Source organism: Colletotrichum acutatum (genome assembly GCF_030867785.1).
Source record: "Colletotrichum acutatum strain CBS 112980 chromosome Unknown BDZ83scaffold_67, whole genome shotgun sequence".
Lineage (NCBI taxonomy): Eukaryota > Fungi > Ascomycota > Sordariomycetes > Glomerellales > Glomerellaceae > Colletotrichum > Colletotrichum acutatum.
In genome coordinates, this window is record NW_026849061.1 from 91430 (window position 1) to 116053 (window position 24624).

A 24624-nucleotide genomic window follows, 5' to 3' on the forward strand; every position below is an offset into this window, starting at 1 on the left:
GTTTGGCGCCCGGCAGCGAAGAGAAAAGCAGAAACGGTAAGACGGAGGGCGCTGTCAGATCTCCCCTTAGCGCCGACACTCTCTCTGCTACAAGGCTTAAGTGCCGTAGGCTACTGCGAGAAAGACACAAGCTCGCCGCAGCCAAGCGGATGCTAGTCCTCGGGCGATGTTCTCGGGACCAGCTAGCCGGGCCGTTGCAGTTAGACCAGTCCTGGTGCAGATGGCCAGACAAGTTGTTCGTCACCCCCTTCTCCACTGGACGGCGATGGTGAGCCGAACTTGGTTCCGTTGATCCAGAAGTCTAGGTCAAGTAAGCGTGGCTAAGCATTTAGACGACGTAGCAGGTAAATGTGGTGGCCCACGCATATTCCCCACAGGCCTTATTCCAATTATCAAGTTGGATGCTGGATGCTGGATGGCGGCACGCTGTCGAGTTGGGGCGGCTTCTCATCAGACAAAACACTGACAAAGAGGATGGCGAATATCCGACGATGGACGGCAGAGAGAAAGCAGTAAGGTCAAGCAGCCAGCCTCAGGTGAGGACTGAGTAGGGTATGGACTGGATGCTGCTGCTGCTATTCTTGGCCCCAAGCGTCGAACGGGTAACCCTTCCACGATCTCGAGAACGAACCGGGTGTCTAGCCCTAGTCGGTTGGAAACGAAAGGCAAAAAAAAAAAAAGAGAGCGAGTTTTCTTTTGACCGACAGGAAGAAAACAGCATCATCCCCTCTTGGTGATTCAACATCAAGGGGGGGAGGGGTCTCGCAGGGCAGGGGAGGGGGGATCGAGCGCGGGAGAGCGGCGAAGGATGGTGCATTCGAAAGAGAAAGGAGGAGGACAGTATCCCGGATGAATCTCGTCATTGGACCCCTCTGGTAAGTCAGCGTTCGCAGTTGTTTCCGCTTGGCGTTTCAGCGATCCCCATGGTTGCTCTCCCGTCGCTAGCTAAGCCTCGCTGCGCTTGGCGCAGTAGCGATGTGTCTGCAATGTGACTGCTGGGCAAAGCAAGACTTTTTGCCAAGGGCGATCTGGTCCACGGCCTCCATGGCCTCCATGTTGCGGCCTGCTTAGCGAGCTAAGCTTTGGGAGGTTGCGGAAGAGGGATACCGAACATAATTAGGTCGAGGGCTTGTTCCCTATCGGACGAAGGAGAAACAAGTGCCATTGCTGAAGCCAAAACTGTCATTGTTTGCGGACCTCGGACACGCCCCGGGGATAGGCAGGTAGGCACAGGCACAGTCGCTGTCAGACCGTCAGGTAGGCCATAGACCGCATTTCTTAGTCTATCGTTCTCGCGTGTGCGTGTGGCATACAAGACAGCTGACTGACGGGGGCGCCTCCCGCCGCATAGCTTGGAACGAGCTCCTGTTCGACTAGGCCTCATCTCCCTTGATTGGATTCTAGTTTCTTTCTGACCATGGTCTCGCGGCGAGGAAACAACCCCTTGGCCTTGCGATGACTTAGTTCAGGAGAAGGCGGTTTGGGGTTTGGGATCTTTGAAAACGCTGGCGAAGAGACAGGGCAATATCGGCAAGGTCGCTGACGTATTCACGGGTAAACGGCGCGGTCAACATCGTTTCTGACCAACGCGTGGTCCGGGTAGGAGTCAGCGAAGAGAGACAACGGAGGCAACGAGGCCCAATCGGTCGATGGTGGCCAGAGTTGTCCAGGCCAGACCAAGTTCCTGTTGGCGGCTGTTGATGCTGGCCGGCAAGCTGTAGCCATGCTTGCCAGCTAGGCAAGGAGAATGCAGGAGACTCGAGAGAAGACGACTAGGTATGCGATGATGATGGGTGGACTCGGAGAAGCCCCAGTGCCCCCGCCTCTCTCTCTCGAGTCTCAACTTCTCGTGAAGGCTCCCTCGTTCTCCTGGGGGTCCTCGCGGATGGACGTTGAGTCCGGTCTTTCTGTCGAGTGAGTGGACAGGCTGACAGGGCCTGAAACGGTCCACTGAAGATTCTGAGACAGATTTGTGCGGCGGGATCCCAGCAGTAAAACTCCGAGCGGCCAAATGTTCCAAGCGGCCCATGTGCCCCGGGCGTAGCGAGGTAGCGTCAAGTAGCGTAGCGCTTAACGCAGACTGCAAGGTACGGGTACGCTACTTCGTACATACAGCAGCAGGTGTAAGTACTCCCAGCGTATCATTTGGCATGTTATTGTTAGTGTGGCGGCTGGTCGGTGAGAGCGTTCAACTTCGACGTCCATCCATCTAGGTATCCATCCTCCTCCACCACCACCACCACACCATCCCAAAGGCAACAAGGACATGGCTTGAGCTGGAGGCCTTATGAGAGAGTAAGTCGACCTTAGTGTCGGTGTCGCAGAACATGAGGCCTCGTTGCACGATTTGCAATACTGTTTGTCCCGTAGAGGAACGAATGTGACCGCCGTGCTTGCGCTGAGCATCAAGCACCCGTAGATCCGTTTCCACTTCATGTTTTGCGACGACGGCTGACGCACCTCGCCTCGAATATTCGACGTTGCAGCCAGGCAGATCACAGCATCGTATCCTCAGGTACCTTACCAGATTGACCCCGAGACCGAAGTGTGAAGAGGCGAGGGAGAGAGAGAGAGAAAGAGCCCTAGAGGGATGGCTAAATCCCATCCCGGCAGCATATCATGTGCATCCGTCCTATAAAGGCATCCGCTACGCGCTGAATGTGCACATTGTGTTGAAATGGCATGATGACCATAGGGCGAGACAGGAAAACTTGAACTTGAGCTTGAAGCTAGGCCGTCAACTTGCGAGAAAACGGGACCCTGCCCTGCGGCCGGTACAAAGATGAGATCAACTATAATCGGTCTGCTGCCGTGAGTCGAGAGTGGACTGCTCTAATGCCCATCATCTGAACCGGCGCAGGGTAACGGGAGACATGGAAGAAAGTTGTCATGTCGGAGGAAGCAACTCTAAAAGCCAACCTAAAAACCGTTGTACAATGTAGTCCCCGTCGATACCTTGAACTAGAAAAGGTTCCTTTTTGCTCGGGTTTAGGCTCGGCGTAAAGATGGTTTGACGATAGTTAATGACTATGGGCGTGCAGTGCGGTGGTTGCGAGAGTAAATTGCCCGGTCTGAATGCGTGCGGCTCAATTAGCAATCTCTGCATTGAATGCTGCCATCAACGTCGAAAAGTCTGCAAGACGGGCGACTCGGACACCGTCCTTGGCGACTTGGCGAGGTGAGTAACTTTGAGTAGTGTAATCACCGGTATATAGAGGTGTCAGAGTCAGCCAGAGTCAGCAACTCGCAGCACACACGGGCTGTTAGCTATTGCCCGGGGCCACCACATTCGCTTGCACCACCTTTCGTGTTCGGGAGTACCACAGTAGTCATGGTTGCGCCCTTCTCAGCCCGAGGATCTTAAGGTCGGTGTCTGAAGAAGGCAGGAACATGTGAGGCAGAGATAATGATCAAGATTGAGATGTGTTGGTATGCGATGTGATGACGGCACGCTCGCGATGAGGTCAGCGTCTGGGTTGAGGAGTCCAACAACCTTGAACCAACGAGTCGGAAATCTAAATTCAAGGTAGACCATCTCGGGGATTGCGATCCATTTCGGTACACTGGTCAGGGGAGCGTAGGCATAAGAAAGCTTGATCTTGCATATGTTGGCTAAATAAAGTGGGAGGGAGTGAAGAAACGAGCTTGCAGGACCGCCCACATTCAGGCGCAAAGTATGTCTGAATAGAGCTCTTGGAGGGGGAAACAAACGTACTGCGTAAAAAGAACAGACACGGCGACTCCATAAGACAAGCTTGGAGGATCACCTGCGAAGAAGTCTTGGTGTTTCTGCCAAGCCGGATGATGGCCGTGGCGGTGGTGGTGAAGGGTGGCTTGCCTTGCCTTGAGGATCCTGCCTTAGTAACAAGGCTGAACAAGGGGAAAGCGACGCTACGCCAAAATGGGCATAATGACTAATCAAAGGCTGACCGGGGGCCTCAAATTGGAAAGCGCGTGACTCCACGTGATTTGATATGGTCCGTGCAGAAGCTGAGGTAAAGGCCAAAGCCCGGCTGACACGGGAACGGAAAATCATGATCACCAACGTGCCGTCTCGACTAATCAGTCGGGAACCGCGTCTTCCATTGGAGAGGAACCACGGGAAGGTGCCACCCGTGGACACCTGTCTGGCTGTCTGGAACTGTCTGGACCCCGACTCCGTTACTCCGTCCCTTTGTCCCCTCTGGGCATAATCACTAGAAGCTAATCTTGAAATGGACTAGTGCCAAAGGGATGAGTCTGGTCCGGTCCAATACCGGGGGACTCTCGTGGCTCCTGTCACGACCATTGGTAAGGCACCGTACCGCTCCCGGCTGCCGTCTGCGAGAGGAGAACGTGACTTTGCGCCCGACTCGCTCCCAATCAACCAAGTCACTTACTATCTATCAATGCCCCGCTTCGAATTTCTTCTCCCCGTTCTCTCTGTTGAACTGTTGCTCTAATTATCCGGACTGCAGTACGGAGTATCTGTACAAAGTACCTACCTTACCGTCCAGTCGACGTCTGCGGACAGCTTCTGTGTCTCGCCGGGTTCGTTCACGGTTCAGCTCCAGCCGCCAGCCTCCAGCCTCGTGCATTTACCGCAAAAGAGGTGAGCGCAGCCGCAAACCCGTACGGATACCCGCCCTCCACCACGCCACAGGCTCCGCGACTCGCTCTCTCTTAGACTCCCAGACTCCCAGTCTTCCTCCCACGTCCCAACGCACGTAACAAACTGGAACGGGGAACGAGAACCCACCGCCTACGCCCACACGGCAGAGAGACAGACCGCTGTGCCAGAGACCAGACACTTGGTTCTTCCCCACGCCCAACCCAACGTTCGTTCGCTTCCCATTCCCGTGCGACGCAAACTCGACGAACCTCCGTCTGGGTCTCTCGGTCACACGCCCACCCGACAACTCTCACCCAACCAAACCTACCTACCACCAAACCCGCCCGCACCGCACCGCACCGTACCGCTGCGCTACACCCCCCCCCCCAAGCAACCCATTCACCCATTCATCCAAGGGGACCTTTGCGCGAGCCCTTTACTCCGTACTATTTTTTTTTTTGCTGCTCCCCTCCCGTCGCCACCGTCAGATCCAAACATCACGGCCCTGGCTGCCCGTTCCATCTCCGAACCCGGCCCATATTGGATCGCGACTTCCGTATACGAAAAGTAGGGGTCCAAGACATTACCGCCGCACAACGAGCCTTATTGCCGCCACTAACCATCACCACCACCACCGCCCATCTGTCCCCAACTGTCTGCCTGCCCCCCCCCCTTCGACGCTTCGACGCTTGGGGGATACCCTTATCCTCCTTCGTCCTGCTCGGCCACTGCCATCCCTCCTCCTCCGCTCTCCGCTCTCCGTCCTCTTACCTCCCCGTTCCGTCTGCTCTCGTCGTTGACAAAAGGACTCAATGTCAGACGATGAGTTCGGCGGCCCGGATGGCCCACCCGGCAGCGCCGGCGGAGACCGCGACAAGCGTGCACCGCGCTTCAGCTGGACGCCCGCCTACGAGGCCACCTTCTTCCGATCCCTTTGCGACTCGGTCCAGCTAGGCTTGCGCGAGAATCACTCCTTCAAGGCCGACGCCTGGGACCGCGCTGCCACTGCTCTTCGCGAAAAGCACGGCGCATACCCGACAAAGAGCCATCTTGTCAACAAGTCGGATAATGCGCGCAAGAAATTTCGTCTTTGGCGTGGCCTTCGCGAGGACCCCGAGTTTCTCTACAACCCGACCACCCGCACCGTCACTGCTTCCGAGGAAGCCTGGAAGGCGCATATCGAGGTAGGTTGGTCGAGACGCGCGCGCGCGCAAGTCCACTTGCCCACCTTCCCCCATTTTCCCCATATATCATCATCGTGTCGGACTTTTGTCGCTGACCCTTTCTCCGCAGAAAGAGCCGTTATCGCGTGCGTTGCGTGGTCGGCCGTTCGATCATGAGCAGTTTATGGAAATCTTGTACCCTGACGTCGTCGGTTCCGGAGGTGCTCCTAAACGTATCATGAAGCCGAAGCGAAAGGGTCCCGATGTAATTCAAGGATCCGAAGACCCGGATATGCCGGGCACCGCAGTCCTCGATCTTCAGGTTGAGCCGCCTTACGGAACCCCTTCGCAGACGGGCATTAACCACCAAGTACAGCCTCGCGGCTCCGTGAGCCAGTCTCCCGTAGCACAAGTTCAACAACCCATGATACCCCAACAGCAACAGCAGCAACCCCAGCAGCAGCAACAGATACAGCAGCAACAACAACACCAGCAACCACAGCAGCAACAGCAACGGCCTACCTCCACCGCGATTCCGCCTAGGACGCATATCGCAGGCACGAGCGCTTTGACGCCCCCCGAGGAGACTGCCACAGGACGCAAGAGATTTCCCCAGCAAGCATCGACATCCGACACCGGCGGCAAGGCCCCAACGGCGCCCATGGGGCCACCGGCGCAACCGGCAGAGAAGCGCCGGCGTGTGTCAGGCTACACAAACCCCGCGCAGGCATCAGGGCCAGGCGCATCAAACAGCCACAGCCACGGCAACGACGCGACGACGGCAAACATGGTCTCCGCCGGCAAGCAGCTGATGGAGGACGGACTGATCAAGATCGCCGACGCTCTCCGCGGCCGGAGCCCACCACGGTGGCCCGAGCAGGCGATTGACATCTTCTTCCGCGACTTCTCCGACGAAGACATGGACTTGCAGCTTAAGATTGCCGAAAAGGCCCTCGCGGATGACAACAAGGCCATGATCTTTTGCAAGATGTCGCCGGCGCTACGCAAGCACTGGGTCAAGCGCCTGAGAGAGTTGCACAACAACAGCCGCAACACGTAGTGCCTCTAGCAGGCGTCGGAGGAGCGAGGAGTGTAGGATTCGGGGTCGAGTACGAGCGGCGTTTCGATCGATCGATGTAAGAAAGGCTTTATCGTGTGCGTGTGTGCGTGTGGGCAAAGCGGGCAACGGCTAAAGGCAAGGCCTAGGTTGGCTTCAAACGGTTGAACAGAAGACTGGGTTGCGAAGGGCGTTTTACTACAAAGGTGTCCGGGTCTGGGAAGGGTTCACAATGGGGTTGGAGGAGTTAGCAACCAAACGGCATAGCGACTTTGGGAGGGGGTTGATGTTGAGCTTTGGCTAAACCTACCTTTTTTTTCTTTTTTTTTTTTCTCTTCGTCTTCCTTTTTTTTCTTCGTCTTTTTCTCTTTTCTCCTGTACGATTTCTATGATCACCACCATACCATACCAGAAACTACCTTATGTGGAGGTTAAGCCGGAGGCGGAATAGCAGACCGGGCGGACGGACGGTCGGTCTCCGTTCTTAGTATATTCAATATTTATTGTTGATATTGCCATTCGGTGTGTGGTGTACCCTTGGTTGTCAGACTGAATCTTGTGTTGTATTCGAGGTGTGTGGTGCCGTACAGCCATCTACAGTCAGCCAAAAGAAGATTTTTTTCAAGCATATGTCTTTGGAGAGCAAGTGTGTTTTGGAGGAGATTGTGTGTGGATTTCCATATTCGCCCCGAACGCCCAGTACATACATTACAGCCAAGAGCCGTTTATCCGACGTCGTTCGTTCGTAAAGACGCCATTACACGCCAACAAGCCAGCATCCGTGCAAACATGCCAAATAGAGAAGAGTAGTTTCCCAAGCTAGGTTAGGTAGTAGAAGAAAAGAAATTCAAAGCCGTCGTCGTCCCCGACGCGCGCTCGTCTCCTTATTTCTTGCCCTTAGTCTTGTACAGGTAGCTGTAAGAAAATGAGGATGTCAGTATCGATTTTTGTGGTCACCAGCAACGAAAGAGGAATGCTTACCTTCCAAAGATACCCTCTCCGAGACCAACAACACCAAGGATGCCCAAGCCCAGACCGACGCTCTGCCACGACAGACGGCCGCGCTCGTAGAGACCCCAGGCCTTGTATCCGAGGAAGGCGCTGAGGCCGACGACGCCGACGAGGTTGGAGACGACGAGGGCGCTGGCGGTGCCGTCAGAGAGGGAGGAGAATTGGCGCTTGAGCCACGAATCGGCCTTACGGGCCTTGGAGGCAGCCTTCTTCTTGGCGAGGTCGGCCTCGGCGCGGGCCTTCTCTTCGCGGTCGACGCGATCGGCTTGAGTTTCTGTCTGGATCTCCTGCTCAAGGAAGTCATTGGGAACGGTGTGTACGCTCGGCATGTCGACGTCGACGAGGGAGGAGGTGGAGGCGGTGGAGTCGACGGAGATTTCGGGGGGAGGGGGAGCAGCGGCCTAGAGGGAAAGCAGTGTTAGCCATGTCAACGCGGAGTGTTGGGTAAGCGAGAATTGGATGAGATCACGCGATCAAAGGAATGAAAGAAGAAACGTACCTCCTCGGGAGTCTGCTTGGGGCCCTTGGCGGCCATGTCTGCATAGGAAGCCACTTGATGATGATGTTGTTAGCATCGCATGCGCAGCGTCGAGTATGACGCAACTTTGTTTACTTACTTGTGATGATGGGGAGCTGTGGTTGGAAGAGAAGCTTTGAGTTTTGATGTAGGTAGGTAGATAGGTGTTGGAGGCGGTTGGGGGTATCAAAGAGGGAGGGAGAGATGCAAGATGTGCGAGGTGTAAAAAGGTGTGTGGCAGATCGACAGGATGACGCGCGGGATGGATGAACGGGTAGGAGTTCCTTTTAAGAAGATGCAGTCATGTGAAATGGGGGAAAGGAGGAAGTTGGAAGAAGCCTGAGGATGGGAGGGAATTTTGAAGGGAATGGTTCCGTCAGGTGGTTTGACGGGATGGGATGGCGCACCCCCGCGAGCGCTTTCCTTGATCTTGGTTGGCGCGTAGTGACCTGGAGACCAATGACGTATGACGTATGCGGCTCGGGAGCTTGGGACAACCTGATCGGCCGGCCAATCATAACCCTGACAGGATTCCTCTGTGGGGGTGTCTGGTTCCTCTGCACCTGCCGGGGGAAAAAAGTCGGGTCCTGCCGTCACAATGTTGGCCAGGAACAATGTCGTGCACTGGGGCATCCTCGGATGGGTCCTGAGGTAGTAAGGTACCTTAGTCAGACGTCGGTGTGCTGTCATTAAGGTAATGCATCTGGCCATGTTATTCATGCTCGTGGGGACTGTGAGAGTCATATTTTGTGTCGCTGGGCAAATTGAAGCTATTCCCACCATAGTACTGATCAAGAATCACAACAAACAATGAACAAAATTCTTGGGGAGTCCCTCAGAGAAGTGTATGTCTATTGTCCTTTTTTATCTTTTGCTTTCGTACTGGTACACTGTGTACACGATTATGGTACATGAAATATGCCTAATTTTTCCCCCGTCATGGTTTCATTAGCCACGCTCTGTAGCCGTAGCCGCAGCTATGGCTTCACAGTCAAGCGTTTGCTCCTTCTCTTCCCCCTTTCACTCTCCAGTCCTGATGGTAGCTATTTGTGTGTAAATTGGTACAGAAAGCAAGAACTCTCTTGTCTTAGATGTTGTTCGCCGCAGTAGCATCGACGGCCTTGTTGTTGGGCTGGGTAAGGTCAACAGGCTCGGGCGAGGGAACCGCCGGCGCCTTGGGCTTCTCCTGCTTCTCGACAGGCACGGGCTTCGTCTTCTCCGCCTTCGACTCGGCCTCGACCTCGGCCTTGGGGGCCTGCTCCGGGGAGTCGGCCTTGGTCTCCTTGACCTCCTTCTTGATCTCCTTGTTATCCTCCTTCTTCTCCTCAACGGCCTTGGTGGGTGGCGCAATCGCGGCATCGGCGTTGGCGTCGAGGGCGGGCGCGGCGGCGGCAGCTTCGGCTTCATCGGCGCCTTCGTCATCGGCCAGCTCGTCGCCGTAGACCTCGGGGTATTTCCTGAAGCACGTCTGCATTCCCCTGCGAATTCCAGTTAGCACTTCTCATACTACAGCTCGTTCCACATCATCTCCAAAACGTACTGGAACTTCTCAATGCAGTCCATGCCCTTGGGCTCCTCCTTGGAGTAGACGAAGCAGCTGAACGCAGCCTTAAACTCCTCTCCGCAGGGGCCGTCAGCCATGCCGCCCAGGCAGGGGCAGTCCCAGTTGATCTCGCCCGTCTCGGGGTTGAAGGCACCCTGCTGATCCGCCTCAGCCTCCAATGCCTCGGGGGAGCCAGGGGCGGGTGCCGGGCTTCCCTCGGCGCCTTCACCCTCGAGCGCCGCCTTGGTCTGCTCGCTCGCTTCTGTCGGTACGGGGGCGGCAGCGGCGGCGGGCTTGGCCTCCTCGGCCTTTACGATGGCTCGCTTGCGCTTCTCTTCGACAATGGCATCGACGGTGGTCAGATCGGACTCGGAGAATTGGGACGGGGCAGCGATCGTTTTGGCTAGCGTTAACATAAGGGTTAGAAGAGACGTATTTCCCTTAATGCTTCTCTATCGGCGCGGAAGAGAGACATACGGATGGGCTCCTCGGCAAAGACTGGACTTGTGTTGTACCAGTAGAGAGCGCCGGCGGCAAGACCCCATCTAACTGCCGCACCCTTCCACGTCCTGGGTTTGTCGGCGGGTGCTGTTGAGGCGAATCGTCTGGGAGCTGCGCGAATTGCGGACTGTCGGGCGGCGCTCAGGGCGCGGGGCGCCGAACGCATGCCGCTGCGATACATTGTGTGTATTGTATTTTGTGTAGAGAAAGCTGAACCAAAGGAAAAAGGGACGTGGGGGGGCAATTGCAAAAAGACAAATGACAAAGGGGAATTACAGAGATGGCGGAGGGCGCGGGCTTGGTGGTGGGCAGCTTTGGGAGCTTTCCAAACGTTGCTGGTTGGTAATCCCGGGTGAAAAAGAAAATTGAAGCTTCGATGGGCGGGTTCTGCCGGAGTTTTAGCGGCGCATTATCGCTTGATTGCGCTGGCTCACACGCCTGTCACGCCCACCGACGCCCGCCACGCCCATCCGATGCAGCCTGCAAGGTCCAGCCGATCGGACGGTCCAAAAAATCCAATTAAAATCTGAGAGATCCGACGCTTCATTGGCTGCTGATGCTGTGCACCACTTTCTGCGAGATATTCCATTTCGGGCCGGTGACACTGATGACTGCCTGCGTAAGAAACGCATCATGGACAACTTAACCTTGGATAAAGTACCTGATGCAAGTTGGTGATACAGTATTGTTATCCTCGCCCAAATTCTCAACTGTGCTCTTGAGTGACAACCAGTTAAAGTCTGCACTTTTCTAAGAGGCCACTTGTACTTAGAGATATCCTTGTCTTTCTGGCTATCTGACCCTCTGACTGAGGTAGTTTTGTGCTGAGATAGAGAGAGAGAGAGAGACCAAGGGAGAGTCTTCAATATGTCGCCAGGTTTCGAGTGGCGGCCGATAGGTCTTCTCCGCGACAAGAGACCAGAACAACCAAGCACTGTCGACTTTTCTCTCATCGTACTCAACCAGCCTGTGAGACAGACGCCAGTTTTTGACTCACTATGGACAAATGGTACGATCTTCCAGACATCATTTATTCCAAGTCTCTGCTGATTCCCCATGAAGCTCTCACGCGAGTTGCTGCAGATGGCGGAGCAAACAGGCTACACGATCTGAACAAAGCAGCCGAGGCTCAATCTCGTCCACCATACGTGGGTATTTGTCTTCTTCGCCATCTCGACAGCCCTGTCTGACTCATACAGAACAACCTCGACGTTATCATCGGGGACTTGGACTCACTCCTCCCCTCCGTCAAGGACTACTACACAACGCTAGAAAAGCCAGCCCAAGTCATACATGACCCCGACCAGTATTCAACAGACTTTGCCAAGGCCGTCTCATGGATTCGATCAAACCACGGCCCCAAGACCGACATCGTGGCCCTCGGTGGGCTAGGTGGCCGCGTCGACCAGGGTCTCAGCCAGGTTCATCATCTGTACCTCTTCCAGCCGGGCCCGGATTATGCCCAGGGCAAGCTGTACCTTGTCTCTGGCCAGAGCCTGACCTTCCTCCTCAAGCCGGGCCAACACAGCATCTGGGTCCGCGAGGACGGCGAGGACGTCTTTGGCAAGCACGTCGGCATCATCCCGATCGGCGGAACCAGCTACATCACCACCAAGGGCCTCGAATGGGATGTGGAGAACTGGGAGACCAAGTTTGGGGGCCACATAAGCACCAGCAACCACGTGCTGCCCGAGACAAAGGTGGTCGAAATTGAGACGACCGAAACGGTGCTTTTCACCATTGCTCTTGTGGGCACTGAGTAAACCAAAAAAAAAAAAAAAAAAAAAAGGTCAAGAAAAAGTTGACCGTCGCTTGTTGTACAGGGAGCTCCATGATGACCAAAGTTTTGCATGGCGCATACACTGCAGCCCCACCAACTCCAAACGCCTTTGCCCTGATTGTTGCCCAAACTTCGTTTCCTCGTCTCTGGCGGCGCAACTCCAAACGTGATGTGCGTTTACCGTAAAAAGTGTATGCACGCCCAACAGAAGAGGAAGAAGATGATGACACCGGCCCAGAAGATCCATTTGTCCTCCTTGGCGCGGCGCTCGATCATGCGAATGGTGTCGCCAGAGATGCCCAGCGTGTTGCCGACAGAGTAGAGTCTCTTCTGGGTGTTCTTGAGCATTTCGCGCTGCGTTCCAAGATCGCCAAGTACAGCTTGCCCTCGAGCAATGTATTCGTCCAAGGCCGAGTTGGTACTAGCGAAGAAGTTTTGCTCTCGCAGAGCGTGTTGTTCTCTTGTGACATCGTTTCCGCCCATGCTCAACCCGCCGCCGCCGGCCTGGCCCGTCGAAGCTCCACGACTGTGAAATTGGGATGACTTATTGACGTTGGCGTAGGGGTTCTCCGGGGTGGCAGTAACATAAGCTCGACGGCCTAGCAGCTCGCCACGATTGTTGTTGTGGGCGGCTTCTTCGCGAGCCTTCTTGAGAGAGTCGACCTGAGAGCGGAAATCGGAGAGGTCATCGCGGAATCGTTTCACACGTTCGTAGGCTTCTTCTTGTTTCTTTGGTACAAGCTCCTGACGAGCTAGTTGGTTGTATTCGTCGACGGTCTTGGAAAAGGAGGCGAGAGATGCGGACACGTTGCCAATTTCGGCAGGAGTCAAGGCAGCTGGTTGCGCAGCTGAGGAGGAGAGCTTCTCGAGGTCGTTGCGGATGGCCTTGCTCTGGCGCAGGGCCGAGTTGTATTGGACGTTCTGCAGCTTGTTAGTACGGCGCATTCAGCGTCTAAGGTCAGAACGGAGTCTGAGCAACTGACCATGCTGGACTGATATGCAACGGAGCGCTGAGGTTAAAGTTGTGTAGGGTAACTATCGAGATGGGAGCAGCTAAGAGGGTAGATACTGAAAGCGCGTCCCTTGAGTGAATGCAGGGTCTTGAGGTCTAAGGTAAGGGACTACCTGAAGCCCGACGGAGCTCTGGACACTTCATGCTGGAGCTCCCTCCCAAAAGTACGAAGGTACCTCCAAGCCTCCAGGTGGCTTCTGGAAGAAAATACGTCACCGCCTTCCCAATCGGTAATGAGGGTGAACGTACTGTGTGTACGTACAGTGTCGAGATATCCCGAAGACGGTCCGCCCCATCCCGGAGGTCCCTTCCTCACTGGCTCCGTCCTTCTCCCTCTTGGCGTTCCGTGTATGTTCAAGTGTAACTCTAAACCTTCAACTTCACCTCGATATTCCAACGCATTCACCATGTCATCTATCTCCTTACTGACCATGGACGAGTCCTTATGGCCGAACTGATCTCCCTTCTGCTACCATCGATTAAACAAGATAACCATGATGGATTGAATGCCTTTGCCGAGAGCGGCCCGCTCAGCACCCCGTTCGAGGGCTTCGGTCGAGGTCCGCGACGGAAAAGTCATGCGGTGTGATTATCGCCGGGATCTTACGTCTTTTTCTACTTGGGCTGAGAAAGACCTACGGGGCACATATTGACTAAGACAGAGAGATACCGAAGTCTTATTCTCCGCTAGCCTGATATTGTCGTAACTCCAGCCGACGCTCACTCTTCGAGATACGCCGACTCGGCACCGAGTATGCATTCTGACAACGATGTCGTATTAGTTCCACCGAACGAGCGGTGATCGATTACATCTGCGCCCCAAATGCCCCCAAATGGCCCCAAAGCCCCCAAAATGCCCGATTGTGCCCCAATGACTGCCTAGTCACGTACTTAGCCGCAGACGGACTTTTTTATCATAAGTCCTGATCTCGGCAATAACATGTCTATATCAATACATTTGCCCCAATGACTGGCATTTCTCTTACTGCACTTCTCACCATCAGATTCTGTAGCAAGGTTGGATAAGACTGAGACTGAACATCGTCGCCAACCATGTCTCGACCAACGAGTCCCACGTCTTCAGACATGTCAGCGCCACCAGTCGACTCTACCAAATCAACAATAGTAGACGAGGAAGCAGCTGCACCGCCAGAGGAACAACAACCTCCACCATATACGGTTTATACGATATGGGAAAAACGCTTCATCGTGCTGGGAGCCGCTCTGGCTGCCTTCTTCTCGCCTTTCACCGCGCAAATCTACCTTCCCGCTCTGACTGTTCTTGCCAACGAGTTCAACGTCTCCGACTCGGACATGAACCTTACCCTGACGACTTACATGATCTTTCAGGGAATCGTGCCCATGTTCATTGGTTCTCTGGCTGATCAGAGCGGCAGACGCCCTGCATATGTCATCTGCTTTGTTGTCTACATCGCGGCCAACATTGGCCTTGCACTCTCGCAGAACTTTGCTTCTTTGCTCATAATTCGCTGCATACAGTCTGCAGGCTCTAGCAGTACCGTCGCTCTGGCCTCGGCCGTCGTGGCAGACAGCATCACATCGGCTGAGAGGGGGCAGTACGTTGGCCTTACTGTTGTTCCTATTGTCCTAGCGCCCGCACTGGGACCAGTCCTCGGTGGCGTTCTAGCACAGTATCTAGGATGGAGGTCCATCTTTTGGTTTCTTGCCATTCTGGCCGGCGTCTTCTTCGTCATTCTACTTCTCTTCTTCCCAGAGACTTGCCGGAGAATCGTGGACGACGGTTCCGTCCGGCCTCCAAAGCTCTACCGAACCGGCTTCCAGCTTATCAAGGACTATTATAGAGCCAAGAAGGGAGATGGAGCGCCGGTGACGAGACAAACAACAGGAGCATCAAACACTGTCAAACCAAGCCTCAAGTTCAAGATCAACCCCTTCGAGTCACTTCGTCTACTCTTCGAGAGAGAGCTTGGGCTTCTTCTCGGCTTCAGCGCCATCGTCTTTGCTGGGTTTTACGCCATCGCTTCTTCCATGCCAACTCAGTTCCAAGAGATTTACGGCTTCGACAGTCTCAAGGTCGGCCTGATGTACCTGCCCATGGCTGGCGGCTCAGTCGTGGCTGCCTTCCTTGTAGGGCCCCTGATCAACTGGAACTACCGCAGGCACTGCAAGCGCCTGGGGATTCCCTACGACAAGACTCGTCAACAAGACATGACCGGCTTTCCCATCGAAAAAGCCCGCCTCGAAGTCGGACTGCCGCTGCTGTATCTCAGCTCAATTCTGCTGCTCATCTGGGGCTGGGCTCTACACCTCCGAGCGCCCGTGGCTGTGCCATGCGTGCTTCTCTTTCTTTTCGGAGTCGGTATGATCGGATTCAACAATACCACCAACACGCTCATCATCGATATTCATCCAGGTAAAGCCGGAACTGCGACGGCGGCGAACAACTTTACGAGATGTCTGCTCGGCGCTGCGGCAACTGCAGCGATTATTCCCATGATTAACGGGATGGGCGTGGGCTGGGCCTTTACTCTTCTGGCTCTTCTCTATATTGTATTCAGCCCGGCATTGCTGGCCATAATGTACTGGGGTGTGAAGTGGCGTCAGGACGCAAAGGACAAGGCGCTCAAGAAGGAGGGCGAGAAGATCGCAGCATGAGATTGTGATACCATATGAGTATGAATGTCGCGTAAAGTGATACCCTTTTAGATAGCTGTTTGGATCTACCTTTAGTACTACATGTAATGCAACATAATTACAAGAAAGTTATCGACATCGTAATGCCACATGGCTGTATGTTGAAAGCGTTGTCGGCGTGGTTCTCTCGTGGCAATTGAACCCCGCATCTGAGGCTAACTCGACTTGCACCACGCCCTTCGACGTCATGTCAAGTTGGTTCTTATCGCTCAGCTGAAAAAGGAAGTGAGACCGGTAGCTCAAGTCAAGCTTCGCCCCTCATTGCTTCATCATACTTGAACGCAATTCATCGAATATCCCCTCACTCTAAACGTGGCTTTGAACAAGTCACATTGGAATGAGTGAAGAACATCCCCAACCCACCGGGTCTGCCCCGACAACAAAGACCCTCACGGCTCGTTGCTACTGCAAAGCCGTCCACTTCACCCTCACCCTCCCCACCTCCTCTCTCCCCCTCAAAGTCCACCTCTGCCACTGCAGCATCTGCCGCTACACCCACGGAACCCTCTGCATCTTCCACGCGCCCCTCCCGTCCGGCGTATCCCCATCCTTCGTCGCCCCGTCCTCGCTGTCATCCTCACTCACGGCCTATCGCCACGCAACGGCCTCGAGCACGCGGTACTTTTGCAGTACGTGTAGCTGCCACATCGGAGACGTGGGCGTCGACGACGACGAGTGGGTTATCTCGACGTCCATCTTTGACGCAAACCAGAATGATGTACCCGCCGTCTGGGATATACGGTCTCACGTCAACACGGCTTCGGCGCCGGGCGGTGGGCTATATGAATGGCTTCCAGCGGTGAACGGCAAAGAGATGAACATCTGGAACCCCAAGAAAGATGAATCTGAAGCCGCAACGACAACACACGGGCGAGAAGTCGGGGTAGACGGAGAAGAGGTCCTCCGTGCGCAGTGCCACTGCGGCGGCGTGTCCTTTACAATCTCCCGCCCCAAGGCTTTCATGCTCGAGGACAAAGCCTACGAAGCCTGGCTCTCGCCCGTCGACTCCAGAAAGTGGCCAGCTTGCGTAGACGCCTGTGACGACTGCCGGCTCCAAACGGGTGTTCACGCCATCGCCTGGGTCTGCATCCCCGAGACCTGCATCGCGCCTTCCGTGCCCGAGGATCTCCAGCTGGGAGGGACGGCCAAGACATTCAAGTCGTCTGAGAACGTGTGGCGGTCGTTTTGCGGGACGTGTGGTGCGAGTGTGATGGCGTATTTTGGGGTGAATGGGAGGAGGCAGAAGAACGGGGAAAGGTTGGTGAACCTCGCTGCTGGGATTCTGAGGGCGCCTGAGGGGTGTCTGGCGGAGGAGTGGGTTACGTGGAGGACGGGAAGGGTTGCGTGGGCGGAGAGCGGTATGAGGTATGATGCTGGGGTAACAGAGGAGTTAGGGGAGGGGATGGCGAGATGGGGGAGGGAGAGGCATGGCGAGGCTTGGGGGTTTAATATTGGGTGATGTTTGATATATCCTATCGACTCGTGGTTCTGGTACCCTGTCCTCGTTCCTCTCATTTGAAGCCCGTGGAAGAGTCAACCTACAAAGTTCTATGCAAGATGTCCATACGTCTCGTTGACCTTTTCCTTCTCCCGCTCCAGATACCCGTCAAAGGTCCCCAAAGGGACTCCCCAGCTTTTTGCCCCCTCGATATCAGCAAACTGATCCATATCACGCATAGCCAACTGTCCAGCCAAAAACGGATTCCCTCGCTTCTGCGCCTCAACCTCCTCATCAGAGAGATACACAGCCTTGATGTCCTTCCCCGTAAACTTCGCAAGTTTCCCCATGATATTGTCGGCGGTAAGCAGCTCCGACGCAAGCGCAATCTCTTGAGTGTTGAACTTGATAGGATCCTGGTACGCCGCCAACGCAAACTGTCCAATATCATTCGGGTCCACCGTCGGCAGCTTCGTCTCAGGCGTCAGAGCTGTAACGAAGCGCCCTTTCTTGGCAAGATCCGGGTACACGGCAACAATTGGGAGGATGTAATTCGCCGTAAAGTTACCGGGCCGCAGAATGGTCCAGTGCTCGAAGCCCGCCTTTCGGACCTCGTTCTCGACGGCCTGCTTTGAGAGAAGGACCATGGCGGTGAAACTTTCCGGGTCCCAGTACTTGAGCTTCTGGGGAGCGTCTACACAGAAGCTGCTACTGTAGATGAAGTGGGTGGCGCCTGCTGCTTTGGCAATGGTCATGATGCGCTTTGCCGTCTTAAGTTCCCAGGTGTGGTCGACGAAATCGGGCATCAGGTTCAGAAAGGCCCCCGTGATGCCTTTCATCGCCTCCTCGAGAACTCCTTCGTCGTCGTAGCCTCCCGGGGTGAGGGAGGCGCCGAGGGAGGAGAGGGCTTTGGCGGCAGATGAGTCTGGGTTGCGGGCGAGGGCGTGGACGGCGATGCCGGCGGCGAGGAGGTTTCGTGCGACTGAGCCGCCCACTGTGCCTGTTGCGCCGCTGACGAAGATTGTGTGTTGAGACATTGCTGGATGTGTGTGATGTCGAAGCTGGGTGAAATGATAAGTCGAGGTGAAATTTGGGAGGAAATGCGCGGTGAGATTCGATTGAAAGATGGTTTTGTGATGAGACTATTTGATCTGTAGCAGGTCAGAACAGTTCTTTCGGAGCCTTATATACTCACAAAAAGGTAGTTATCATCCCGAATGATGAGAACTCATGTTTGATGCCTTCAATTCGTTGAAGGTCTCATCGCGGGAATCCTTCAGCGACGCGGGACCGCAGACGGGACGCCGCCAGCTTCGCTTGATGATATTGATCGCACATATACATGGCTGATTGGTCGGAACGATGGGTAATTTGGTGTTTCTTGCAAATAAGGACGTAGACAAAGGAGATGAAGGATGAAGGATGAGGTGGGAAATGTTGGCGGAATCCCGCCACATTAAGTAAGCTCAAACTGATCAGCGCTGACAGCGTCTCAATGAGACCCCTTTAACGCTCACTTTCAGTGCTTTGACACCCATTCAATTCAGTTGGAAAGCTTCCTCGAGGAGTGCGAAGGCATCACCTATCTTCAATTTGACAGTCAGATTTTCAGGTATTCTTTCACTCATCAACTGAAACAATCGACGCGGGCATAGGCCAACATGTCAAACTCATTCTTTGAGCGGGCTAACCCGCCGCCACGGCGGAAAACGTGTACAGCTTGCATCAAAGCCAAGCGCAGATGCGACCACGGCCAACCCGCATGCTTGCGGTGCTCCAGGCGGAATATCGCCTGTGACTACTCCGCTCCGCCAATACCGATCAGATCGAAGGCGAGCGGTCGCGATCTTGTTGCGCGAACCCCAAAGCCTCGGCGGCAACAGCGTCCAAGCAGCATAGCTCCAAGTCCCGCTCCCCTCCTCGACGACAACGCTGGCTCCAGCACTTCCCTCATTCCTTGGTCCCAGAATCCAAATCTTTTACCTTTAGACATGGGGGACCTGGGAGATGTCAATTTCGATCTAGCCTTTGACGAACTCATAACTACTGACGCCTTCCTTGAAGGGCCCTTGATCGCTCCTTCCCTCACGCCCAAGCCAGACGATATGCTTGTCCTGTCTTACGACTCTGCCCCTGGCTCACTTGAGAGTGTGATAGCCAACCGTCTCCAGTATGCCCTTGATGAGATTAAAAAGGTCCCGACGACGGTGGTGATGGAAAACCAAGCTCCATGGAGTCATCCTTACCTGTATCGAGCTCACATGCCCCGAGACATGCAAGGTAAGTATCTCATGTCACCCCAATCCAGGTTCACTGTCCATGGAAAGAATCTGACAGTATGTTCACCAGATGCTCAAGCATGCTGTGCTCTTTACATAGCCAAGAACAAAACCAATTCATCCTTCGTACTGCGTACCATCCAAGCCAGAGCACACGAGCTACTCGCCTCACCGATACCCAAGAACCGTCTCGACATCCTAGCCCGCCTTCACGCCATCCTCCTCTACCAAATAATACGCCTCTTCGACGGCGATATCTCCATGCGGGCCTCCGCTGAACACACCTTATCCTCTCTAGAACACACCATCCTTGCCCTACTACCGTTTGTAAAATGGGAACCAGAACAGCCTGCAACAGGACCAGCCCAAGACTACATCGCGTGCCCGACCAAGGACTTTTGGCAGGAATGGATCTTTCAAGAGTCCGCTCGCCGGACCATATTCTTCACTTGTTTCTTTCTTGTTGCCTATAGTGCCCTGGTCGGCACGCTGACGAATGGCTGTGAAGAGAGATACGTGTTTTGCCAGTCGTGGACCATGTCTGCTCATTTTTGGAAGGCGCCTACCGTAGTTGACTTTGCTGTTGCTTGGAAGGAGAAGCAGCACTTTGTAATCACGAAGCAGGGCTTCGAGGAGGCGCTGAGAAATGCTGCTGCTGATGATATCGACACGTTTGGAAGGATACTCCTGGTCGGCGCATTGGGCATTGAGGATGCTAGGCTGTGGTTTTACAACAGAGGCGGCTCTTTGTGACGGCGTTCCGAGGCATCAATAGATAGCAAACAAGGCCCTCATCAATTCCACAGATTCTGCAGATATCACAAGGTGCACTGGTCATAACATCACAATATAGAAGTCAAGCCTGATTGATCGCAAATTTGATGTGTCTGATACGACTGTCTGTGGTGAAGCCCCCTAGCTCTCCTCCGATATTACCTTCACCATCTGCAGGCTCTGAATCCTTGAAAATCCTTATAAACGCCCATAATGCAGTTAGAAACGATCCTTCAATGGAAAAGTAACCCTGTTGACCTTGCCGATACCATCCACGATAGCCTATCCCAAGCCCAGAAAGTGAAATGATGATTGGCGATGATCCTTCAATGGAAACGATTGCCTGATGATCATGCCTGATGATCATGCCTGATCATGCTGATAAAATCAATGTGGTCCCCCCTTGGCCTTGAAAAGAAGAAGAAAAAGAAAAGAAAAGCCCGTTTTCATCAATAATCCACCCATCATGAGGTTCTCTTGACCACTAGGCTTTGTCGCCTTAGGAAAAGATCGGAACCATGCCTAAAAACCAAAGACCAAAATCCTGAGTTCGAAGACATCTGAAGTGTAGTGAAATTGAGAAGTCGGCCGTGTTGTTGAAATTGAAAAAGGAAAAGAGAAGTCCAAATCCATCAATCTTCCACTTCGAGTGAGGTTCTCTTAATCAGTAGATCGTGAGACCCAAGAAAAAGATCGGAACCTTGCCTGAAAATCAAAGACCGGAATCCCGAGTCCAAAGACGTCTGAAGTATAGTGAAAATGAGGAGTCGGTCCCCATGTTGAAGTTGAGAAAGAAAAAGAAAAGCCCATGTTCATCAATTTTTCACTTCGAGTGAGGTTCTCTTGACCAGTAGATCGTGAGACCCAAGGAAAAGATCGGAACCGTGTCTGAAGACCCAAGACTAGAATTCTGTGACACCCTCGGAAGTATAGTGAAGTTGTGGAATAGGTCGCGTTATTGAAAGAAAAGAAAGAAGCAAAACCGCATCTGAAACTTTTCGGACCTGACGCCTGTGTGTGATCACCAGAGAGCGAGCATTCTCGTGCTATCCATGGATGATGAAGTGCCAAAGAAGAAAGGGAGAAGACCGCCGTTCGAAAATTTGCTGATGTTCGGGCTTTCGCACTGAGTATGTGTCGACTGAGGTCGGATGCCGTATGCTGTATAGCCTCTGAAAAGTAAAAACGTAAACCTCCCAATGTGATCGTTCCTCGCTGATGGTATCTCATAACCGTCTCCAGGCCGTTATCGTTACACTCGTAAAAATGAAGCCATGCGGTCGAAAGAGCCGTGGGGACTAGTACCCCTCGTCAATCTTTGCGTAGTCCCTCCGCTCCTTTCTGCTGGGAATATTTCTGAGAGTCTCAAGAGAAGGCTGGCCATCTCCGCGTCTCAGGGTGAACTTGTGGTAGACGCCGCCTTTGTCGTTTGTGGCCTTGCTGTAACCGACAACAACATAGAGGCCGTCGTAGCGCAGTCCGACTTTGGGCGCGTAAGCGGAGCCGTTGTTGCCCTTCTTCGCCTTGCGAAAGACACGGACAGGAGACTGGCGTTCCTTGGAAACCAAGAGGGCTGCGTTACCCCGAACGGGCGGTCCGCCATCGGCGGGAGTGTTTCTCGATGTGTTGTCGAGTGAGTTGGCTCCGCAGTACACGATATCATCGCCTCGGTCGACGTCGATATCGCCATACTTGTCTGCCATAATTATGGAAAGGGCAGGCCCTGGTTCGCCATTTGGCCCTCTCATGTACGAGATTCCCGCGTTCGACTCGCCGTGTCCGCCGTACCACATCGCGGACAGCTGATTCGGGAACCACTGTCCAATTGTCAAGCCGTTGTGTCCGAGAACTTTGGCTGAGCGTTTGTATTCATCGTAGGCAGGATTGAATGCTTGTACTTTGCTTCCTGGTCGCAGGCCGAGTCCATGCATGATGCCCAAGACACCCCAGATGGGATGGTCGCGGGGAACAGGCTTGACACCATCTGCCGACCTGTTTGTCGAAGAGTTAGGCCTGGTTGATCTGGCGGCGGTCGACGGAGTCCGAGCTGGGGTAGGCGCGAGGGCGGGCATTGCCGGTCGAGGTGGCTGCAGGGGCCGGTCGGAAAGGGCGTCGAGCCATTCGACAAGACCACGAGCCCTGTTTTTCTCTGGCCCTAAAAAGAAGCGATGTCGCTTCTCCTGGAGACCCTCGGGCGGCGTCTTCATAATTATCTCCAGCTTTCTTTTCATGGCGTATCTGGCCGTCAAGATCTCCCGCGGCACCTGAGAGGGGAAGCGCGACCGAACCTCCCCAAGCCATCGTATAAATACGGCCACGTCCCTCCGAGCATCAACCACCTCACCAGTAGCAATGGTGCTCACTGACCTTGCGGCCAGTGAGAGAAGGCTACCGACCTTCCCCTCGAAGGTCCTGATAAAGGCGGCTACGTCTCCGTAGCCGGGAGGTGTAGGAGGCAGGCCTGAGCCCACCCCCCCACCTCCACCTCCGAGGCCACCATTGCCACCAGCACCTAAAGAAAGGCTCATGTTTCCTATTCCCTGTTTCCCATAGTAAGTATCATGCACGAATACGAGCGAGCGAGAGCGAACGCATGATGAGTTGCAGTGATGATGAAGAATGAGGAAAACGATAGAAACAATAAAGGCAAAGATCATGAAAGGGGAGGTGACAAGAGATAACAAGGGAAATAAGGAAACCACTGAAAGCGACAAAGGCAAAGATCATAGAAGGGAGGGTAATAAGAGATAATAAGGGAAATAAGGAAACCACTAAAAGTGACAAAGGTAAAGATCATAGAAGGGATGGTAACAAGTATAACAAGGGGAATGAGGAAACCACTAAAAGTAACAAAGGTAAAGATTATAGAAGGGGGGGTAATAAGATATAACAAGGGGAATAAAGAAACCACTGAAAATAATATAGGTAAAGATTATAGAAATAGAGGTGACGAAGGATAAGGAAAACAATAAAAATAATAAAGGCAAAGATTATAAAGAGGAGGTGACGAAGGATAAGTAAAACGATAAAAACAATAAAAGCAAAGATTATAGAAGGGGAGGTAACAAAGAATAAGGAAAACGATAGAAACGACTAAGGCAAAGATAATGAAAGGAGAGGTAACGAAGGGAATCATACTAAAGTCGATGAAGATGACTATAACGAATTCGATCAAGGGGAATCCGATAAAGGGGAGGTTACAAAAGGTAATAACAGTCAAGATCATGAGGAGGACGTAAGAGAAGGTAACAAAGGCTATGTGGCAGTGATAATCAAGAATGAGGAAAACGATAAAATAACAAGGTAAGGATCTTGAAGATGAGGAATAAGGAAAACCATGAACATGACCAAGGCAAAGATCATAAAGGGAGAGGTGACGAAGGGGAACATCATGAAAGAATAGAAGAAAACAGAAAAGAGGAAGACCAACTTACGGAAGGGTGACTGCCTTTGGTGGTTGGGGCTGAATGCTTTCCTTGTTGAAGGAAGAAAGCTGTCGTTGGTGAAAAAAGAAAGCTGTCGTAGTTGGATGGAGCTTGTAGTGTGGTTGGAAGAGGGAAGAAAAAAAAGAAGTTGAAGAAAGGGAAGAAGAAGAGAAGTTGGTATAGGGTGGAGATTAATGAGAAAGGGCCGACTTTGAGGCCAGGTATCGAGGCATCTACCAAGTTGTAAGAGGGCGAGAGGTCTCGACCGGTGCACCCAGAGGTGGTGGTTGACACAGGCCGGGCCTGGGAGGTGTGAATGTTCGGCCCCGGTGCCGCAAAGTGGGGCCGTTTGGGCCGAGTCCGACCGGAAGTTTCGAAACGAAACCCCGACGATTCAGGCAGAAACGGGGCGGTCGTTCCTGCGGACTCAAGTCGATGGCAAGGCGCTCGGAGAGTTATTCCGAGAAAGTGAACTCAGGCAGGTTCCAGTGGAGGTTGTGGCACGTCTGGTTTCCCCGGCGGCGTGAAGAGACCCGAGTGCTGGTGTTTACTGATTTGTCTGCTTAGATGCGTGTAGCGGCTTGTAGGTGATGATGGAGAGCGGCCAGCTTTCCAGATATATTGGGCAGCTGACGTACACACGTACGAGAGCTCTTGAACTGAGACAGCGATGTACTTCAATGCTCTACCTCAAGATTGGGTTCATATATAAGCCTGACGATGCAAGAGCTGATTTTTAAGCCCCCTAAAGGTGATCTTCAATCTGGTCTTGGATATGGAGGACCTCTATGTAATTTAGATGATTTGGTCTGACAGCAATGTGTAGAAGTGTTATCTATATTGGGACTAGATTATTC

At 53.6% G+C, this 24624-nt stretch overlaps 10 protein-coding genes across 10 annotated transcripts; 5 read left to right on the forward strand and 5 right to left on the reverse strand.

Annotated features, from left to right (window-relative positions):
- Positions 1-5403: 5403 nt before the first annotated feature.
- Positions 5404-6814, forward strand: BDZ83DRAFT_581091 (Myb/SANT-like DNA-binding domain-containing protein; the record flags this gene model as incomplete). Its single annotated transcript, XM_060505423.1, has 2 exons — positions 5404-5775; positions 5885-6814. The coding sequence occupies 2 exons, from the start codon at positions 5404-5406 to the stop codon at positions 6812-6814; spliced, it is 1302 nt and encodes a 433-aa protein (XP_060363327.1).
- Positions 6815-7695: 881 nt separating this feature from the next.
- BDZ83DRAFT_753631 (uncharacterized protein) lies at positions 7696-8357 on the reverse strand (the record flags this gene model as incomplete). Its single annotated transcript, XM_060514372.1, has 3 exons — positions 7696-7726; positions 7793-8223; positions 8322-8357. The coding sequence occupies 3 exons, from the start codon at positions 8355-8357 to the stop codon at positions 7696-7698; spliced, it is 498 nt and encodes a 165-aa protein (XP_060363328.1).
- Positions 8358-9426: 1069 nt separating this feature from the next.
- On the reverse strand, positions 9427-10564 carry BDZ83DRAFT_753632 (uncharacterized protein; the record flags this gene model as incomplete). Its single annotated transcript, XM_060514373.1, has 3 exons — positions 9427-9817; positions 9880-10285; positions 10360-10564. 3 exons carry the CDS (start codon positions 10562-10564, stop codon positions 9427-9429), a joined length of 1002 nt encoding a protein of 333 aa, XP_060363329.1.
- Positions 10565-11250: 686 nt separating this feature from the next.
- Positions 11251-12146, forward strand: BDZ83DRAFT_581167 (thiamine pyrophosphokinase; the record flags this gene model as incomplete). The annotated part of the gene is made up of 3 exons (XM_060505430.1): positions 11251-11392; positions 11446-11531; positions 11583-12146. The coding sequence occupies 3 exons, from the start codon at positions 11251-11253 to the stop codon at positions 12144-12146; spliced, it is 792 nt and encodes a 263-aa protein (XP_060363330.1).
- A 72-nt stretch (positions 12147-12218) lies between these two features.
- Positions 12219-13336, reverse strand: BDZ83DRAFT_392723 (vesicle transport V-SNARE protein). Its single transcript, XM_060502800.1, has 2 exons — positions 13147-13336; positions 12219-13084 (listed from the first exon to the last, which is right to left on the reverse strand). Exons 1-2 carry the CDS (start codon positions 13147-13149, stop codon positions 12341-12343), a joined length of 747 nt encoding a protein of 248 aa, XP_060363331.1. The 5' UTR covers positions 13150-13336; the 3' UTR covers positions 12219-12340.
- Positions 13337-14116: 780 nt separating this feature from the next.
- BDZ83DRAFT_392683 (major facilitator superfamily transporter) lies at positions 14117-15928 on the forward strand. Its single transcript, XM_060502799.1, has one exon. It carries the CDS (start codon positions 14229-14231, stop codon positions 15810-15812), a length of 1584 nt encoding a protein of 527 aa, XP_060363332.1. The 5' UTR covers positions 14117-14228; the 3' UTR covers positions 15813-15928.
- A 260-nt stretch (positions 15929-16188) lies between these two features.
- BDZ83DRAFT_720787 (glutathione-dependent formaldehyde-activating enzyme) lies at positions 16189-17310 on the forward strand (the record flags this gene model as incomplete). The annotated part of the gene is made up of 1 exon (XM_060512303.1): positions 16189-17310. The coding sequence occupies one exon, from the start codon at positions 16189-16191 to the stop codon at positions 17308-17310; it is 1122 nt and encodes a 373-aa protein (XP_060363333.1).
- On the reverse strand, positions 17281-18695 carry BDZ83DRAFT_626677 (NAD dependent epimerase/dehydratase). The gene is made up of 2 exons (XM_060508577.1): positions 18485-18695; positions 17281-18440 (listed from the first exon to the last, which is right to left on the reverse strand). Exon 2 carries the CDS (start codon positions 18324-18326, stop codon positions 17400-17402), a length of 927 nt encoding a protein of 308 aa, XP_060363334.1. The 5' UTR covers positions 18327-18440; positions 18485-18695; the 3' UTR covers positions 17281-17399.
- Positions 18696-18815: 120 nt separating this feature from the next.
- BDZ83DRAFT_742160 (uncharacterized protein) lies at positions 18816-20433 on the forward strand. Its single transcript, XM_060513102.1, has 2 exons — positions 18816-19569; positions 19639-20433. The coding sequence occupies exons 1-2, from the start codon at positions 18951-18953 to the stop codon at positions 20319-20321; spliced, it is 1302 nt and encodes a 433-aa protein (XP_060363335.1). The 5' UTR covers positions 18816-18950; the 3' UTR covers positions 20322-20433.
- Positions 20434-21438: 1005 nt separating this feature from the next.
- BDZ83DRAFT_793713 (PUA-like domain-containing protein) lies at positions 21439-22870 on the reverse strand (the record flags this gene model as incomplete). Its single annotated transcript, XM_060515787.1, has 1 exon — positions 21439-22870. One exon carries the CDS (start codon positions 22868-22870, stop codon positions 21641-21643), a length of 1230 nt encoding a protein of 409 aa, XP_060363336.1. The 3' UTR covers positions 21439-21640.
- Between the last annotated feature and the right edge of the window lie 1754 nt (positions 22871-24624).

Bases quoted from the DNA above. Each gene is read 5' to 3' on its own strand.
- BDZ83DRAFT_392683 (XM_060502799.1), top strand. From the start codon at position 14,229: ATGTCTCGACCAACGAGTCCCACGTCTTCAGACATGTCAGCGCCACCA.
- BDZ83DRAFT_626677 (XM_060508577.1), bottom strand. From the start codon at position 18,326: ATGTCTCAACACACAATCTTCGTCAGCGGCGCAACAGGCACAGTGGGC.
- BDZ83DRAFT_742160 (XM_060513102.1), top strand. From the start codon at position 18,951: ATGTCAAACTCATTCTTTGAGCGGGCTAACCCGCCGCCACGGCGGAAA. The intron at 19,570-19,638 runs GTAAGTATCTCA...TATGTTCACCAG, and splicing joins CATGCCCCGAGACATGCAAG to ATGCTCAAGCATGCTGTGCT.